General features: G+C 28.2%; 1 protein-coding gene across 2 annotated transcripts in view; it reads right to left on the bottom strand.

Annotated features, from left to right (window-relative positions):
• Nucleotides 1-18,055, bottom strand: part of LOC107450101 (dendritic arbor reduction protein 1) — a 59,913-nt gene that overhangs the window by 22,035 nt on the left and 19,823 nt on the right. Inside the window, exons 1-2 of one of the 2 annotated variants that reach the window (XM_016065830.3) lie at nt 16,376-16,853; nt 900-2,382 (exon numbers count right to left, since the gene is read on the bottom strand). In XM_016065830.3, coding sequence (XP_015921316.2) covers nt 900-2,382; nt 16,376-16,444 — 1,552 coding nt within the window. In that variant the 5' untranslated portion in view covers nt 16,445-16,853. Of the gene's footprint in view, nt 1-899; nt 2,383-16,375; nt 16,854-18,055 lie in introns of those variants that run through there. The other variant, XM_016065829.4, reaches the window with a different exon arrangement.

Raw genomic sequence — 18,055 nt, 5'->3', positions numbered from 1 at the left:
TGATTTTGAACATATTTCTATTCAAATCAGTTATCTCTATCGAGATAACTATGTTTACTTTTTCCAAGCAATGTTTGTTTAAATATGGATTTCAATTTATCATTCACGAGTTGATACTATGAAAGCTAGTTGTTTACTTGTTGAAAAAGTTGTTGTTGCAGTGTTACTTAAAGAATTCAAATTGTTTTTGAAACAATGATGCAAAAATGTGAATTGTTTGTAAAGCAATTTTTTACATCGAAGATTGTTTGTAAAGTAATTTTTTTACTTAGATGTATGAATTGTTTGTGGATAAATTTTTTTGCAAGGAAGTATAAATTGTTTGTGTAGCAATTGTTAATGTAGAAGTGTAATTGATTTCTTATGTTCCGCTACACAAAACCCATATTAAACACTTAATCATAATTTAAGAATTATATAGTGCATAGTTTGCTCTAAATATTTATTTATTTACTGTAAATGACTTTTTACTAACTTTTTAAGCATAATTTATTTCTAAAAAGCAGACTTAATAACGCCACTTATTAAAGCAGCACTTAAATAAAGCCACATGTAGCTAAATTTAATTATTTGACAAATAAAAAATATAATATCCACAAAATTTGAATGTAACGAGGAATTAGTTTAAATTTTTTTCAGAAAAAAAAATCACCCAAATGTTTGCATTTTTGTAATCTAACATTAATTAGTAAAGAAAAATAAATGCAAAACTATTTGATTCAAAAATAAAATTTTAAACATGGATGATTTGATGTTAAATATGCTTTGATAATTTGACTGAAAGGTGAAGAAAACTCACGATTAAAAACAATTTTTTTTACGAATTTACATAGTAAAATTCGTAACATTTTTACTTTAATTGATATTTAAAGAAAATATGTATTTAGTATAAGGCTTACCTGGAAAATTACAAAAATGAGTTCTCCGCTTCTCCAGCTCAGGATTATTTCGGCGATTATATTTTGGCTGTTGATCTCCTGCACCTTTAGATCCAGAAAATGGGGCAGGATAAGGTGGGGGAGGAGTTTTCCTGGGCAAACTTTCTAAAGGTGGGCTTGTATTAGGTTCTGAAGGAGGTGGCGTGAGTGGTTCATATGGTGTGCCATTTGGTGTGGTGCCATTGTTTCCCAATCTGAAACAAGGCTGCCTTGTTGGATCAGAAAACTGTTGATGCGGATGAGAATGTTGCAGACTTGATGAAGGTATTGATGGAGAACTAGGATAAGCACTTACAGCAGCAGATGGTAATCGAGATCGAAAGCAATCGTCTTTGGCAATTGGGACACTTCCCATAAACATTTGTTGCTGTTCTGGGGCAGTATATACCCCGTTATTAGCACCGTTGACTGTAAATGGACAGTGATTACGAACTAGTTCAGTTTTTACTGATACAGCATCTTGACTAGATGGCATAACTGAATTCGAGCCATCTAATTTATGACGGATACTTGAACAATTTTCCCCAAAAGCAGCGGGCTTAGCGAATACATCGGTTGTACAATCTGCCTTTGAAGTTTGATGAGAATGATAGAGAGGATTATTTGAATGGTTGGGGCTTTGATGAAAACTAGAATTTACTCCTGTATAATTAATTGAACCCATTTCAAGGGAATTACCGTTTCCATTATTGTACCCTATTCCGTTACAATGGCTATTATAACAAGATCCATTGCTTGCATTTCCAAAGTTTGTACCGTATTCTGTATTTGCGCTATGGTAATTTAATCTGATATCATTTGGGTATGCAATAGCCGATCTGTTGAAGTTTGGGGTAAGCTCTGTTGCTGAAACGGCCATTCTACATGACGTATCAGAATAATTGTACATAGATTGGTTACTAGAAGATTGTCCCATAAAATAAGGAGAATTCCCAAAGTGCCCAGACTGGGAATAACTACCATTTATACTACTACCAATCATTCCATCATGTGGAGCACCATTAACTCTAGTTTGGGGCATAAACATTTTCGGTACAGAAAATGTATCTTTGTTATTACTATGAGATTCTTGGAGAGTAGATGTGGAGTCAGATGCCAAATAATCTAAACTTCTTTTCGGAATTTCCGTCTTTTCGCAACTTTCTTCGGATTGTTTTATTGGAAATTCAGCTTCAGAAACAATATTACTTTCTTCGGTAAAAGAATTGGAATCACCATTTAAAAATAAACCACCAAAACTTTTTCGAAATATTTCTATTGTCTTCACAAAATCACTGTAATTCTCTTCGGCCTCAATGTTTACTTTTTTAGCTTTAAAATTTTCTCTTTCAATGGAACTGTTATCAACAATCGAGTTGTGTGTAATATATTCTAAACATTTTCCTGAAGTTTTACTATAAGCTGATTCAGACAAAATAGTTGAAGCATTATTTTTCTCATAACCCTGAAATAAAATGAAAATATATATTAGTTTTGCAGTTTTAAATACATTAATTAAAATAGTTATAAATTAATATACAGTTCAAAATTTACTTGTAAATAACATCTGGAAAAGTAAAACATATTTATAAGTTATTGGCATCATCTCTAATGGGAGGTATTCATGTTATATAAGAATTTCATTAAATATTTTTAGCATCTTAAGTTAAGAATATGTGTTTTATATGTTTTAAAATTTACAAGGTATTTTAAATAAACTGAGAAAGAGACAAAATTTATGTGAAATAATTGGCAAAGTAATACGAAGAATAACTCAACTTTCAAAATATTTCTATGAATCACACATAGCATCGATAATTCCAAGTATTTTTGAAAATATAATTCAAAAAGATTTCAACGACCGGGATAGCAAGAAAGCTTATTTTCGTATTGAAATTACGGAAATAATCAAATTTTTTAAAACCTTTTATTTTCAATGTTTTCTTAAATATTTTATATATTTTACAGTACAAAATACTTTAACTCAAAAGAATAAAAAAAGATGATTTTGCAGGTTTTAATCGACTTTAAAAATTAAAAATATATGTATATAAATATTTACCCATTTTCCATCGATCTAAAATGCAATATGCTAATATAAAAGTTATATTAGCATATTGCATTAAACTCAACATCGAAATTTCTGTTTATTTACCTTTTTGCTTCCGGTATTTAAAGTACTTTGTACTATTGAATTTGATCTACACTGCAAACTAAAGGTTTCCTTTTAAATAAAAATGAAAGCAATAAACACAGAAATTCATAATGCATGTACATATTCTACAATTACATTAAATGCTCATATTTATTTTTTAATATAAATTCAATATTTTGGGTGAAAACATTTTAAAATTTGTCGAATAGTTAGCTATCACATAGTACTGTTACAAAATAATTAACAGACACAAAACAATAATTAATGAATGTCTAAACATTTTCATTTAGCCTTTCTTTATTATTGTTAAATATAATTACTGAAACTGTTTTAATCAGAAATTAACAAACTGAATCTTTTATATTCATCCAGTAAACGAACACTTTTTCAAAGTTCAGTAATCAATAAAATAAGAAAAACATATATGTTTCTTTTTTTATTTTATTTTAAATGATGCAAAGCAAATTGATATCCAATTTTCAGAGCTATTCGAAATGCGTTAATTCTAGATACATGACTTGCATTACTTTTCAAAAAAAAGAAAAAATTATAATGATTGATCGAAAATAAGCATTATACATATTTTAAATCCGCTTTTTTGAGTTTCCGATTTGTAAAACCATGGTAACTTTGCCAAATTTTTAAAATAAGATTTATGATATTCTCTTAAACTCCTGAAGGGAATTTTTTTTTAGCTCAAGGAAATTAAATAAAAAATTATAATAATTAAAAACTGAAAAAACTGTTCAAAGTCTGAAAAATATGACATTTTTTTTCATGGGAAGAAAATATCTTTCACTTTAAATACCGTAAAGTAAAAGGCGCCAGAAGTACCATGCATGTAAAGTTTCCTTCAATGTCTTCAAAGATAGGCTTCCTTCTAAGATAATCTTAGGCTTCCTTCAAAGATAGTCTTAATGACGAAGTATCGCTTACTTTATTTAGATTAAATTTTTCTAAAAATATTGCATAAATAATGCACCTTTTATCTATAGCATTTACTCTTGTAATTAATAATTAAATATCATAATATAAGTGTTTTTGAGTTGAAGAAAAAGTACTGAAATAAGACTACTCTGTAGTCATCGTTGATTAGTAACTAAAAACGTTACGTTCATTCACATACAAAATAGCTAACGTATAATTCCAAAAATAACACTCTTATTGTAGTGTATAAGCATAACAACAGGCATACATGACGATATTTATATACATATTAAGGCAAGTGGAGGTGAATAGAAAATGATACAGATAAAGTATTGTTGACGTTATGAAATTTTTTATTATGATCATAGTCAAAGCAAAATAAAAGTCGGGGTGCATCGTCCGCATATTAATACACCGGAAAAATGAACACCCAAAGCAATTATACCCGGAAAAGGACTCCCATATTGCTGAACAATTCGGGAAGAAAGAAAAATGATAGAAAGGAGACAGACCCACAAGATATTCGCAGAGGAGGGTGCTTAACTGATAATAAACCGAAATCCCCAACCACAAAGCACAACTTGTCGGTGTTTCAGAGCTTAAGCATGTAGGGAAAAAAAACTCTCAGAAGAATTAAAAAAAGAAATACGACATCAGAAGTAAAGATGAGAGAAAGCGGAAGCACTGGAGATGAGACCGGAAGTTAGGGTGGATAAGAGAAACCGGAAGGAAGCTTGGCATCCCAACAAGATGGACAATCGTCCGCAGAAAAATGCAGAGGGGAGGAGGAGTTTTACAAATGTACGGAGTTTTTTTCTTATTATTAATTTTATTTTATTTTATTTTATTTGAACAGGGTGCAAGGAACTACGGCAATTTTATGGTATTTCAATCAGAAATGGAAATATATATTAAAAAAAAAAAAAAAATTATTCGTTGAGCAATAGGATATTAGAATTAGCGAAAATAATCTTTCTCACAAGGAAACGATTTTGCTAAAAAAAAGAAGACTTCATTTTGTCCGATTTGAAACTTGATTCATAAATTAAGTACTTTCCATTTTAAGGATTGATGTATGAAGTCACATTTACTATTTCATAGAAGCAATATTATTTTAATGTCCATTAGAATAGTTTGTTCCAATGTAGTGATCGAAATTTAGACAGTTGATTTATAAATAGTTTATAAGAAGTTTATTTAAACTATTATTTGCTTCGATGTTACCACACAATAAATGTAAAGCACCTTTAAATGAAAGAAGAGTGATATGACCCGCTAAATTTTCTTGCAGAGTCCTAAGTGGTCCTAATTTATGATCATTCATAATCTAGGTAACTTTCCTTTCAAAGGATACAATATATTTATCAATCATGCTTTTTTTTGTTTTGTTTTTTTTGTTTTGAAACTGTATTCACGCTTTTTGTGAAATGTCTGTACCCTTGTGGGGGTTTATTTTTTAGTAAAAATGCGTAGTCTGCGCAAATAACTTGACGTATGTTGTTTTTCGAAAATGGCAACCACAAACCGGCATATTACTTATAATTTCTGTTAGTTACCAAGTTATTAAAGTAAAGCATTACTTTAGTGAAATTGGTCACGTATTTTTTTAGCTCTGAGTTAATATTCTTTTTTATAAACTGCATTGAACAGCCGACCCAATCCTGAGTTCACGACTACCAATTTTCGACTCCTTAGTCTTGTAATTTTGAACCCAACTCAGAGGACAAGAGAAATCCTGGATCAAGCATTAGGAGAAACTTGCCGTCATGGAGGGCTTTTTGATGGAACTACCCCGCATTTGCGTTACATGGAGAGGAAAACCACGAAAACCTGCCACGGTTAGCCCGAAAGCAAGAGGAGGTTAGCCCGAAAGCACGAGTTTCGACCGCAATTACTATATTATAACGTTTTTTTTATATCACGTATGACATACCAATGTGAAAAAAAAATTTACTAAAATATATTTTTAATTCATGAACCGCCATCTTAGATAACAAGTAAACAAAACAAATTTTGTTTCATCATTTTTCTCATTTAAAAACAACCATAAAACAAGAAGACATTACGTATAAATAAGTAGCAAAGAAAACTTAATGATTATGTAAGGTTTCATAGGTATGTAAGGTTTTTCAAGATATGTAAGGTTTTTTAAGTAGGAGGTGGAACCCAAAATGTTTAACTGAAAGTTTAGTAACATAAAAATATATTAGATATTTCTTAACCTTGAATATACAAACTGAACTAAAACTTTTCATTAAAAAAGTGTGAAGAAGAGGCAAACAGTTTAGAAAAATGCTGCAAAAATAAATATTTCCATTTTATAATAATCAAGTTGTTTACACTCTTTCCAAATCCTATCTTCACTCAAAACTGGAAAACTTTTATTTAAGCTGGAATCGTCGATAACATAATGGAAAAATTCTTACTGTTACCTATTTTAAGCTTCTTGGATTTCTATAAGGTCAGGAACCAAGGTCATGAACTCGGATCGAAGATTTTCTTCCTATTTCACTTCTTTTTATGCTTTTCTTTATGAGTTACAGCACTCTCCCCACCGATTATTCTATTGCTGAGTATTACGGAGAAGACCCCCTGCAAAACTCACACCGAATACTAAGCTGTAAATAGTGCACCTTTATGCCTAAATCAAGATGCGATTAAAAAGACAAAAGTTGGTTAGAGCGATCTACAAAATATTAATCGCATCTTGAAGTCTTATCAGTCAAATACTAAAATTTCCTTTCTGTTATGCACATCTTTTTCATTCATTTTTTAAATTTTTATCGAGTTCAAAAATAAATGCATTCAAAGTATTTAGCGCAGACATTAGAAAAGTTTGAGTAAACTTTGAAGTATTAATCGCATCGTGGGGTCTTATGAGTCAAATATTAAATTTTTCATTTCCATTAAATATATATTTTTTTTTAAAAATGTATCGGGTTCAAAAATGAATGCATTAAAAGTATTCATTTAGATAGATTACAGAAAAATGTCTTACCATGCATTTTCACTAAGCTAAACGCTTTTCAGAGATTTCGTATTTATTTTAAATTAATAAAAATATTTGTCTTGCATAAAATTATTTGTATTACAAACTTTCCAACCTCAAAATTAAAAAAGGCTAAGAATTTTCTTGATTACGGTAAAACACAAAAAATAAAACAAAGATTTTCAAAAAATAAATTTACCCATTCATTAAATTATATTTAAGTAGCTTTTTATTACCCCTTAAAATTACTAATAAAGTTTATTTATTGTATTAAAACAAATTGAGTGACTGATTTAGCATTTGAAAAATTAATAAAAAATATTTCTGAAACTTTTTCTGGTTTCCTTAGACAGTAAACACATTTTACTAAGTTTATATTGACCAAGAGCAGAATAAGTCTGGATTTTTATTATGTAGCAAATATTTTCTCATTACTTGCGTCGCTGTGTTTAATACCACCAGCTTTAACTGAATCAACACACCGTAGGCATTAGTTTACTTGCTACTTCACTTAACTGTATTTTGAATCTATCGTTTCAAATAAATGAAAGAATTCAAATGTCTTTTAACTGTAAAATACAAAACTGAGTTTTAAAAATATTAAGAAACCAGTTAGTTTTCTTTTTCTTAAACTCCTACTAACACACGAAAACTATCAACAAAAAACGTGAAGCTTGAAAGAGAAGTAATTCATATATTAACTTAAATGAGCTATTTTAGCGTAAAATAATAAATCACCCCTTAAAAGACAAATCATCCGTACATTCTTTGTTAAAAATAACGTTACTTTTATTTAGGTTTATCAATTAAAATAAAAGTTCTAAAAAGGAATTAAAGATACACCAGATAAAATCGACCCACAAAAATTGCTGTTATAAAATAGGGAACTCACTTTATATGTGAAACGTAGTTTCATATAACGTATACATTTAACTATGGTCATTGATAGTAAAAAAAAATATTTTGAATAAAAAAAAAATTTAAATAACTAGAATTAATATTACATTTGGTAATGAAATTAATTTATGAAAAGTATGAAAAGTTCTTTATCGTAACCTTCCAAGACCATAAAATGTGCTATATGAAATTTCTTTTGTAAGACTCCATAAAAATAAAAAATTAGCAGAAAAAAGTTTTGAATGTGTGCAGCATCATTTTTTATCACTATTAAAATTCGAACGTTTATCTTCATTTTCAATCATATATAAATTAATTTGAATGTATGCGTTTTAAATTGTCTCTCTCCCCTTCTTTTGAAAAAAAAGTTTGTTTGTATCCTACCATAACCGTATGACATTGAGCTAGTTTGAGCAAGTCATAAGGTTGATTATTTCATATAGTGTTCTTATAAAAGAGCAAGTAAAATTAAAATGAAACTAATTTGATTCTTAAAAAAAAATTTAAATTAAAAAAAATCCTAATACTGCTTATTTTAATTAACATTAAGGCATAATAAATAATAATTTATAATTAAGAATTTGCCTACATTCAAAAATTCCTTCAAACACGGGGAATGAAAATTCCCCGTGTAGTAAAGAATGAAAATTCTTTCAAACACGGAGAAAAAGTTTTGGTAAAATTACCGTACTGTACGGAAATAATATTTCTGGTTTCAAAAAAATAAAATAAAAAGTAAAATAAATTTAGAAAAAAAAACATAATTCTTATAATTAAAACAAAAACATACGGTATTTAAACCATTCATTTGGTAAGCTTTCCGCTAATACTGTAATGGTTTACAGGAAAGTCTTGTTTTCAAAATTATAGGTCTTATTACCATATATTTAGTAAAAAATATAAAACTGAAAAAATAAATGTAATCGAATCATTGGTTTTTATGCCATGCTCCAAGATATCATAATAAAATTACCATATTTTGATAGTTTTATAAAACCATATTTTATTGTTAATGTTTGGTTCTATGGAAGCACCAAAAAGGTGTTTCCATGGAACCAAAAGCACTGTAAGTATTATCATATTCTGGTAGTTTTCTAAATGTTATCATATTCTGGTAGACTATTTTGTTTCTCAGTGTGAAATAGCCATGATTGAATTCAGAACTTCGTTCTCTACTTAATTGCTGAGAAGCAGCTATTATTATTTAACTCTTTTTATTATCACATAAACCCTCATAATGTCGTTTCCGCACTAGCTCCATTAAATTATTCACTCCTTATTAATTAATTAAATGCAAATCAAAAGCGGATGTTCAGATATTTAACAAGAGCAGTCATTTATAGCGCATTCATTTAAAATAAGATAAATAATACTAATTTCATACTTACTAGCATTAGTATTTCGATAACTTTTGCGCAGAACTAGATCTAATATCTCCATTTATATTAAAAAAGAAAAAAAAACTGCACTTACACATGAATATAAATTGCATTAAAGTAAAGCATTTCCACTACAGCCAGCTCGCCGATAAAAAAAGGGACGAGGAGGTTAATTCTTTATTCTCCATCCTTCATAATTTCAAGGCAAAATGGTATGGTGGTGGCAATGTGGTCAGCAATGCACACCAGCCACCTTTACTTCCCAGAGTAGCTGATATCGATCCATCGTAAGCTGGGCGAGTAGTTTATGTCACCGGAGATTGAACTCCCGCTTTTTGCAATGACACTTCTGTGCCTTAACCGCAGTGCCATCGCGGCATACAGTGTACTTGTATGCACGAATATAAACTCCGCTTAAATGTGGATGAGAACTGCTCTTGTATATAAATATAAACAGCAGTAGAATATAAATATAAACAGCACTTGTATATTTATATAAACTACACTTTCATATGAAAAATAACTGCAACTAACTATAAAAAACTTGGGAGCTTTCATCAGTATAATAAATTAGTCGCTTCTTAATGTTCACTCCTGGTTCTTCAACACTTTCTAAATTTATTTTACTAGTTTAATCTGGGTTAAAAATCAGTGTGAAATGTTTTCTTTAAGAATTCCACGTTTGTTTTTCTTCTGCAATAATCGGAACAAAAGTAAACCTTAAAGGATATAGCACAATAGTGCATTAACAATACAATAAAAACAAATATCTTAATACAATAACGTAATGAATGCCTTCTTTTTTTTGCAGATTCGCGAACATAGCGTTCACCGGTAACCCAGCTTAGCAAGTTGAATACGACGCAATGCCTATTTTATTCTTACTTCTCTATTTTTTTTATTTTTAATATTATTTTTGAATCTTTCAATCTCCTCGTATTTTTCAGAGCTTTTCAATGGATTCAATTGCTCTTTGCCCTCATACAGCTAAAGCTCCACAATTGTAATTTGGGGGGCGTTTTGTTGTAGAGGGGGTCACTGCGGGAGACTAAAGACCCCCTTAAAGGAAGCACAACAGGGAAGGAAGATATTTTTTGCCAGCCTTTCTTTCTATCCCTGTTTTTTATTTATTTTTTCGAAATTATTTTTTTATAGAAATAATACAGCAAAACGTTACAGCGGAATCTGAACAAGGGTGCCTTAAAACGAGGATTTAGGCTCAGGTGCTAAAAATTTCAGGGGTAGGTGGGAAGGTAGAAGAAAACTTTTGATCATCTATTTTTTTATATATTTATAAATACTTTGCACAGGGTCAAATTTCAAGCGGTTTAAACAGGTGTTAGACTTAGGTGAAAGTGCATAAATGACATCTCAAGAACACTTTTATCAAAACGGAGTTATCGAAATGAAAAAACACTTTCCAAAGCCTAATGCTATCTTTTAATAACGGATTTCTTTCGCAAACTTGCTTTTCCAGAGCCAATTAACTATACATAGTTTATAGTTTATATTAGTAGAAAAAGAATTTAAAAACCTTTTTATGCGCAATTAATACAAATTTATCAAAAAATAAAGAAATAAAAATACATTGGTACTATTTTACTTTAAAGTTATTAAAACTATCTTTTCACTTCTAACTATTGCTGTACGTGATTGTATTAAATGTCAATCGTTGATAATAATAATCACCATATTATCCACGCTCTTATTATCGTATATTTAACATTGATCGTAATGCATGGTTTCCGCGATATATCGTGAGAATATACTTTTAAATATTGCTATAGCGAAGTTTTAAAAATATTGATATTTTGCGATACATCGTATAGCTTCACCCGTTACACAATAAAAACTCACAAATAACAAAAATAATAAATACAGGCGACAAATAAGCCTTAGAAGTTCTAGAAAAAGCAACTTCGTTAAAGTAAAAGAGAAAGTTTAACAAAAAATCTCTCTTTTTTGTTATTGTTTTTGCTAACAGGATATATAGTTTTAATATTTTAATGAAGGTTTAACAAGTGTTTATATACTTACTTTGCTATATCTATATTTAGCATTATTTTTACTAGATATTCATTATTAGGTATTTTAGTGCCCATTGCGATAGTAAAGTGAAAATAAATATGTTTTATGTGTTCTATATGTTATATAATAAAATATCTTAAACAACATTTCAGTAATATTGTCTTTCAAAAAAATTTTATTTTTGGCTTAGTAAAATTAATTCTTCAATATATGTAATATCACAATCACAACATACTATAATTAAGTACGATTATTTTAACAATTTAATTGCAAACATTTTATTTATGTTACTAAAAAATTGAGTTTAAGGAAATAAAAACACTTTGTAGATAACCTTTAAAGAAAAGAAATTATTTTAAATAAGCTTAAATAATAAATTCATTGAAGATTATAATATTCACTCGAAAAAAGATTTTTTTTTTTATAATTTTGTAAAATGGCATAACAGTTTACGCCACTAAGTCATTACTTTATAATTTTTATCGATATATACATACAAGTTTTGAATCTATGAAAGCATCATACATTGATCAAAATTATATCGATTCAATACTTTCTCACGTTTATTCAAATAATTAATATACAATTACCAATCAGTGTATATTGTTTTATTTAAAAAAGATTTAGACATTTTAAATCAAGATAAAATAATGACATTTAAATTTATTTTAAAAATTCAATTATGATTAGAAATAAAAAAATGAATGATCAATAATGAAAGGAGTTTTTTTGAAAATGCCCACAGAGTTATGAACATAATAGCAAAATTAATTCTATAAAACTGGAGAGAGATTTTATTTTAAAACCCCTCAATGTTCATTAATTTTGTTTATTTAGTTTTTCGGTATCCCCTGTGCAAATTTTTTTTTATAACTTAATAAGAGATCAAAATAAAATTCAATGGAAATTGTGATAAATATTTATTATAATCAAATTTACAAAAGCTCGTTTATAAAAATATCAGATTTAATTCTAGCTATACATTTCATGTTGCTTAAATTTAATGAATATTTTTTTCAATTTGTGAAAATAAACAAAACAACATTCTATAGTGCTGTTCATATAAGTAAATGTTGCATAATAGTCGCTTAAACAGACACCTTTAAAAAATTTCATTAATTCGCTTTAACAATACCTTTTCCAGCCATCATTTTTTTTCTTTCACTAAATCTATAAATCAGTGATAACACTTTAGCGGAACACCATCATAAAATTAATAGCACATTTCTATTACACACACATCAACATATATGCATATTTTATGTATGCATATTTATATACATATTTATGCATGCATATTTATCTATGCATATTTTATGTACGCATATTTTATGTATGCATATTTATATATGCATATTTTATGTATACATATTTATATATGCATATTTTATGTATACATTTTTATATACATATTTATCTATGCATATTTATCTATGCATATTATATATAGATATCAATTGGACACCTGAATAATTACAATTTCTCTAAACTCACGGAACACTAGCGTACAGCATAATGTCGGTTAATAATCACTACTGCACCAAATTTTACAATTAAAAACCGCCATTCATTAGACGAGGCTTCTCTACCTGCTTATTAAAATTAACACAAATTGCATACACTGCTGTTGATTGCTATGTTTACTCTTGTAAGTGCAGATTTAATTAAAAACAGAGTTCAGTAAAACAGAATCTATTTATTATAAATTAATATCAAGAAATAAAACAGCATCGCTAGTTTGCGATCAACAACATAACACCAGGCATAACGACAGAGTTCAACGAAAGAACCAACAAGAACTATACCAGTTTCGTATGCAGTGGATAATATATTGTTACATTAATTTGATAAGAATAAAAAGCATTTCTCTTTAAAAACAGCCTCATGTTTTCAAAAAGTACTTGTGCATCTTTAAAAAATTTGCGTCTCTTTACAAAATTACATGCATAAAGAGCCAAAATCTGAACGAAGTTATAAAAAATGTACTAGTCGGAGACTTGTAGCGCTTCTGTACAACAGCGTAATTAAATGTACGAAAGATTAAATTGCCCTCACTATTATGGTCCAACTTGAGGTACGGTTGCAGATAATAAGTGGTTTAAAGGGCACCAATATTTTTAACAGCATAAAATCTTCTCATTATACCGATGATAATTCTCAGAATAAAACCTTCCTGACTGCAAGAAAGATTTTTATTCACACCTGAAATCGGGTATTGTTGAAGAGTGTTAAGGAAAGGGGATCAATGCACCGGTAGAAAAACATCCGGGGTATTAATGCCGTTACCACATTGTTACGTCCATTGCGCCATGACCTGACCATTCATTTAATTCAGAAGTTGAGAATCACACAAAAACTAATAGGATCCAACAGAAAAGGCGAAGATGACCGGATGGCTCCTACTATAACTGAGGAGAAATTATACCTCTTTATACGTAAACGGAGAAAGGAAATGCATTTCAAGATTTATTAGTTTGAATGTTATGACAGAATTTGAAAGCTAAGGAGTTTAAATCTGATATAAGGCTTTGGTATCACGTTTTCAGGAACATGAATATAACTTCTTCTAATTCAGCTTTATTGAACATTTTCTGTTCAATTAAGATGCATGCAAATTATATGTTTAATTTAATACCAAGTAATTACAAAATAAATTTCTTTTAACAAGTAAAATTATCTGGGTTTTTTTAATTGGTAGAATAGCATGCAAAATAACTAATTACATTTCTCTGGCGCGAAATTTAATGTCAAAAAACTGGGCACTATGGATTTCTTCTCGATTTTCAGACTTAATACTGGTGACTCAGGAGATAAATGCAATTTGAAATAGTAGAACACAGTTTAAATATTTCGAAAATACCGAAAACAGTACTACAATTTTAACAAAACCTAATACACTGAGAAAAAAAAATATGATCTAAGCCACTTGAATATGGTAGAATTAACCAAGTTTCTGGCTGGATGGAAACACTAAAAAGCTTGGTAATTTTTACTGAATCGTTTCAGTAATGATTTTAGTAAAATGAACGCTAAAATATATTTTTCTAATAGGTGATGAAATTTGGTAAAAATAGATAATTCTATTATGATGCCTATAGAAACCATTTATTCGGTTAAATTTATTTTTCATTTTCTTATTATTTAATAAATTTGTGGTAAGAAGAATTATAATTTTGAAAACCAGAAATTACAGTACTACGTTACTATATGAACGGTAAAATTACTAATTGAATAATTTAAATTCCGTATACTTTGGTTTTAATTACAAGAATTACGTATTTTTTTTTTAAAAAAACTAGAAATGTCATTATACAGTTTTATAATTTTTTCTGAATTTTTTTCTCCGTGTAGTTAGTAACTTGTGCTGTTTTAATTGGGGTAGATCTTACAAGAAATTGAGTTTTTTTAAAACTCCTTGTAAAACGTTAAGTACAGTGTAAAGTACTAGAATTTTTCAATTGTACATTAATTGTACAGCATTTGAATTTTTTATCAGCTGAGCAATAATTGTACTACTAGTCGGCAAAATTTAACAATTGCTTTATTTAACGCACGTTGTAAATTTATTGAAAATGTAAAACTAACAACCCTTAACAACAAAGATCTACAGCAAAATTACTCAAGTGTTAAACTTTTATTAACTCTAAAAAAAATATGCTTTTACGATTTTTAATTCTAAAAGTTTGAAATTTAAACATTCAAAGTATGGCTGCATAATGAGCAAAAAGCCAGCTGTTTTTCTAATTAATAAAACAGCTGGCTTTTTGCTTATTATACAGCCAAATGATATCCATTCTCTTCTTAAAACTTAACTACAAAAGGAAAATGATGAATGTTAATAAAAGTAATCGTTCTAAATTAGTTAAAAATTGTTAAACAGGTTCTAAATTTGACGAAATTTTCTTATGCAAAAGAGAGGGGAGGGGAGATTGCCTACATTGCTTAGATTGCTTTTTTTTTTCTTAAAGAATGAGAAAGATGAGATGACAATCGGTTTCATATTTGAAGATATCGACTGAAACTTAACGCTTTGGAAATTAGTTCCTATCTGATATCGAAATAATTAGTTGCTTAGTTAGTAACAAGTTAGATTCTAATTACAATAAGACTTCATTACAAGAAAAAAAGTTGATAAGTGCAAAAATAAATATCATAAGCAATTAACGTTATTTTAACCTTTGCACGTCGTACATTTTTTGATCTTATAAAGCCTTCAAGGAAATTGCATATTTCTGTATAATAATATCAACAGTTGAGATGTGTTGAAAAATAAGCGACTAGCGGGGTACTGAAACATCTTGACACTGATTGACAGAATATTTTCATTCATTCATGTAATGCTTCAGCAAATTTTCACATCCTGAATAGTATCATTAATAACATCATAAAACAGGATATCTTTGAGATTGGATATTGAGACTTTCTTTTTTTCTTCCGCAGTCAAAATTTTAATTGTCTGCATTATCTGAATACTATTATTGCGTTTTTTTAAATATCGATGGAATTTCATTAAAAAATAAGGGTTTTAAAGTAATTATTTTTTGATTGTTAACGCAATGTTTTGTAGAAAATTCTTTATCTCAATTTAAGGATAGGTATTTGAACAGTTTTAACTGCGAAATAATTTCTCTTGTGCAAACAAGTTCACAATTGAGTTAAAACAATACAGCAGAATTAAGGTCCTATTAAAAATCGGTAAATTAATAAAAAAATTATTTAATTTTATTTCTTTTTTTCATGATGATAAAAGATGAAGAGTACTTATCGATTTTATCACAGTTATTTAACTATTCAATATGAAAATCATAACTCTTCGGTTTTAATCAAAATATGTTTGTCATGAAAATGTATTTTCAATTTATAAAGAACACTGTAGAGAGACACTTTTGATCCATTAGCTTTATTTAGTAAATAAATATTACAAAATTCAAGTCATATAAATTACAAACCTACTTTTCTTTCCTAAAACGGTGACAGTTCCTGTAAAATAATGAGCTTTATCTTACCTTTCAAACGTGAAACGAAAGCCATCAAGTATCATTGCCGGTCATGAAACTAAAATATCTTATTAAATATAAATTACCTGGAAAAATGGAAGTTCTTCTACTTTATTTGAAATACATTGCGTTTTCCTGACAGCAATATACAACATAGTTATTTTCTTTTACTCCTGAAACTTTTCTTTTTCTGTCATGCTCTTGGTTCTTTATATGGCAATATACAACAAAGTTATTTTCTTTTACTCCCGAAACTTTTCTTTTTCTGTCATGCTCTTGGTTCTTTATATGGCAATATACAACATAGATATTTTCTTTTACTCCCGAAACTTTTCTTTTTCAGTCATGCTCTTGGTTCTTTATATGGCTTCTTTTTGACAAGTATTTCGAAATTAGATAATCGAATCCTTTAGAAAATCTTGGAATAAAAAGCTTCATCAATCAGTTAAAATCATCACAAATGGTGTTTTATGTAATCCCACATGTATCAGTCATTATTTTCCTCAACATAAAGGTTACAAAATTTTTCTTGACCATATCTTCTTTCAAAATAATTTCGTTTACCTAAAAAGAATGAAACTGTTAGAATACTATGAATTTAGTGAAACTTAACTTTAAAATTTTATTTTTAGATTTTTAAAACTGTTTCAGAAAGAAAAATACAAAACGAAAACTAAACCGAAAAACAGTAAGAATATTTTATAAAATAAATCTAGAGAATTTATTCAAAAACATAAGAGTTACAGAGAAAATGAATTACTAATGAAAAATATTGGTCAAATAAAAAGAAACAAAAACATAGAATTGAAAACTACTTTTGTATATGAAGTTGATCCTTAAGACTAAAGAGTTAGCATAATTTAACACTATTACATACCATCACCATGCAGCATGCAAATTATGATGTGTTCAAATTAATAATTATTTTAAAATGAAATATAGTTCTTAACTTACCTCGCATTTAAGCTCGTTGCCACAAGCTAGCGTCTTCTTCTAAGCTATATTTAACTGAATTTCTTTCTAGAATATATAGTGAGTGATTATTTTTGACATAGTATAATTTGAAACCCTACCCTAAAAGTTAGAAAAAAAATTATATGCAAGCATGCATAATCAATTTTTCATTGATACAAAACAATAGCAAATAAAATAACAAATATTTAATGAAAAAGGAATTTTCTGTTGCTGAAAGAATTACATTCACTAAAATCTGAGAATTATTTTCCAAATCAGCAATAACATTAGAAGATTATTGCCGAGGCTCGCAAAATCAGGGAAATAATGATGTAACAAATTTCAATTAGTATGACACTGAAATTTGTCATTTAGTATAGTTTATTATCAAAGTTACAATTCATGTTTATTTGATTTTTCTTAATTTAAAATTTCATTTTTGAAATTAAACTTTTAAAAATTTCAGTTAAAATTATTTTTCCTACTTTTATAGTGTTCCCAGAGCAGATCTGATTTAGAAAAAAAAAAAAAAAACTAAACAAAACAAAACTCACCTCGCTGAAAAATTGCATAGTACTTTCAAGTAAAATCCTTGTTTAGATATTTATTCAATACATCTTCGGCTTTAATTTCAATGTTGGGAAAATTATTAGATATTAATTTATTATTTTATTTTAATGTATATAAAAACATTAACAAATTAATAATACTTCCAATAGGAACTGTTGCTGTAAGAAGCAACAATAGTTCAAAATATTTCAAGCAATACATTTTCATTCTAATGCAGTCATTTTTTAAAAATAAGCATTCTT

This window comes from Parasteatoda tepidariorum, chromosome X1, assembly GCF_043381705.1.
Source record: "Parasteatoda tepidariorum isolate YZ-2023 chromosome X1, CAS_Ptep_4.0, whole genome shotgun sequence".
In the NCBI taxonomy this organism is placed as follows: domain Eukaryota; kingdom Metazoa; phylum Arthropoda; class Arachnida; order Araneae; family Theridiidae; genus Parasteatoda; species Parasteatoda tepidariorum.
The sequence above is the reverse complement of the archived record's forward strand: the minus strand, read 5'-3'. Positions and strand labels throughout refer to the sequence as shown.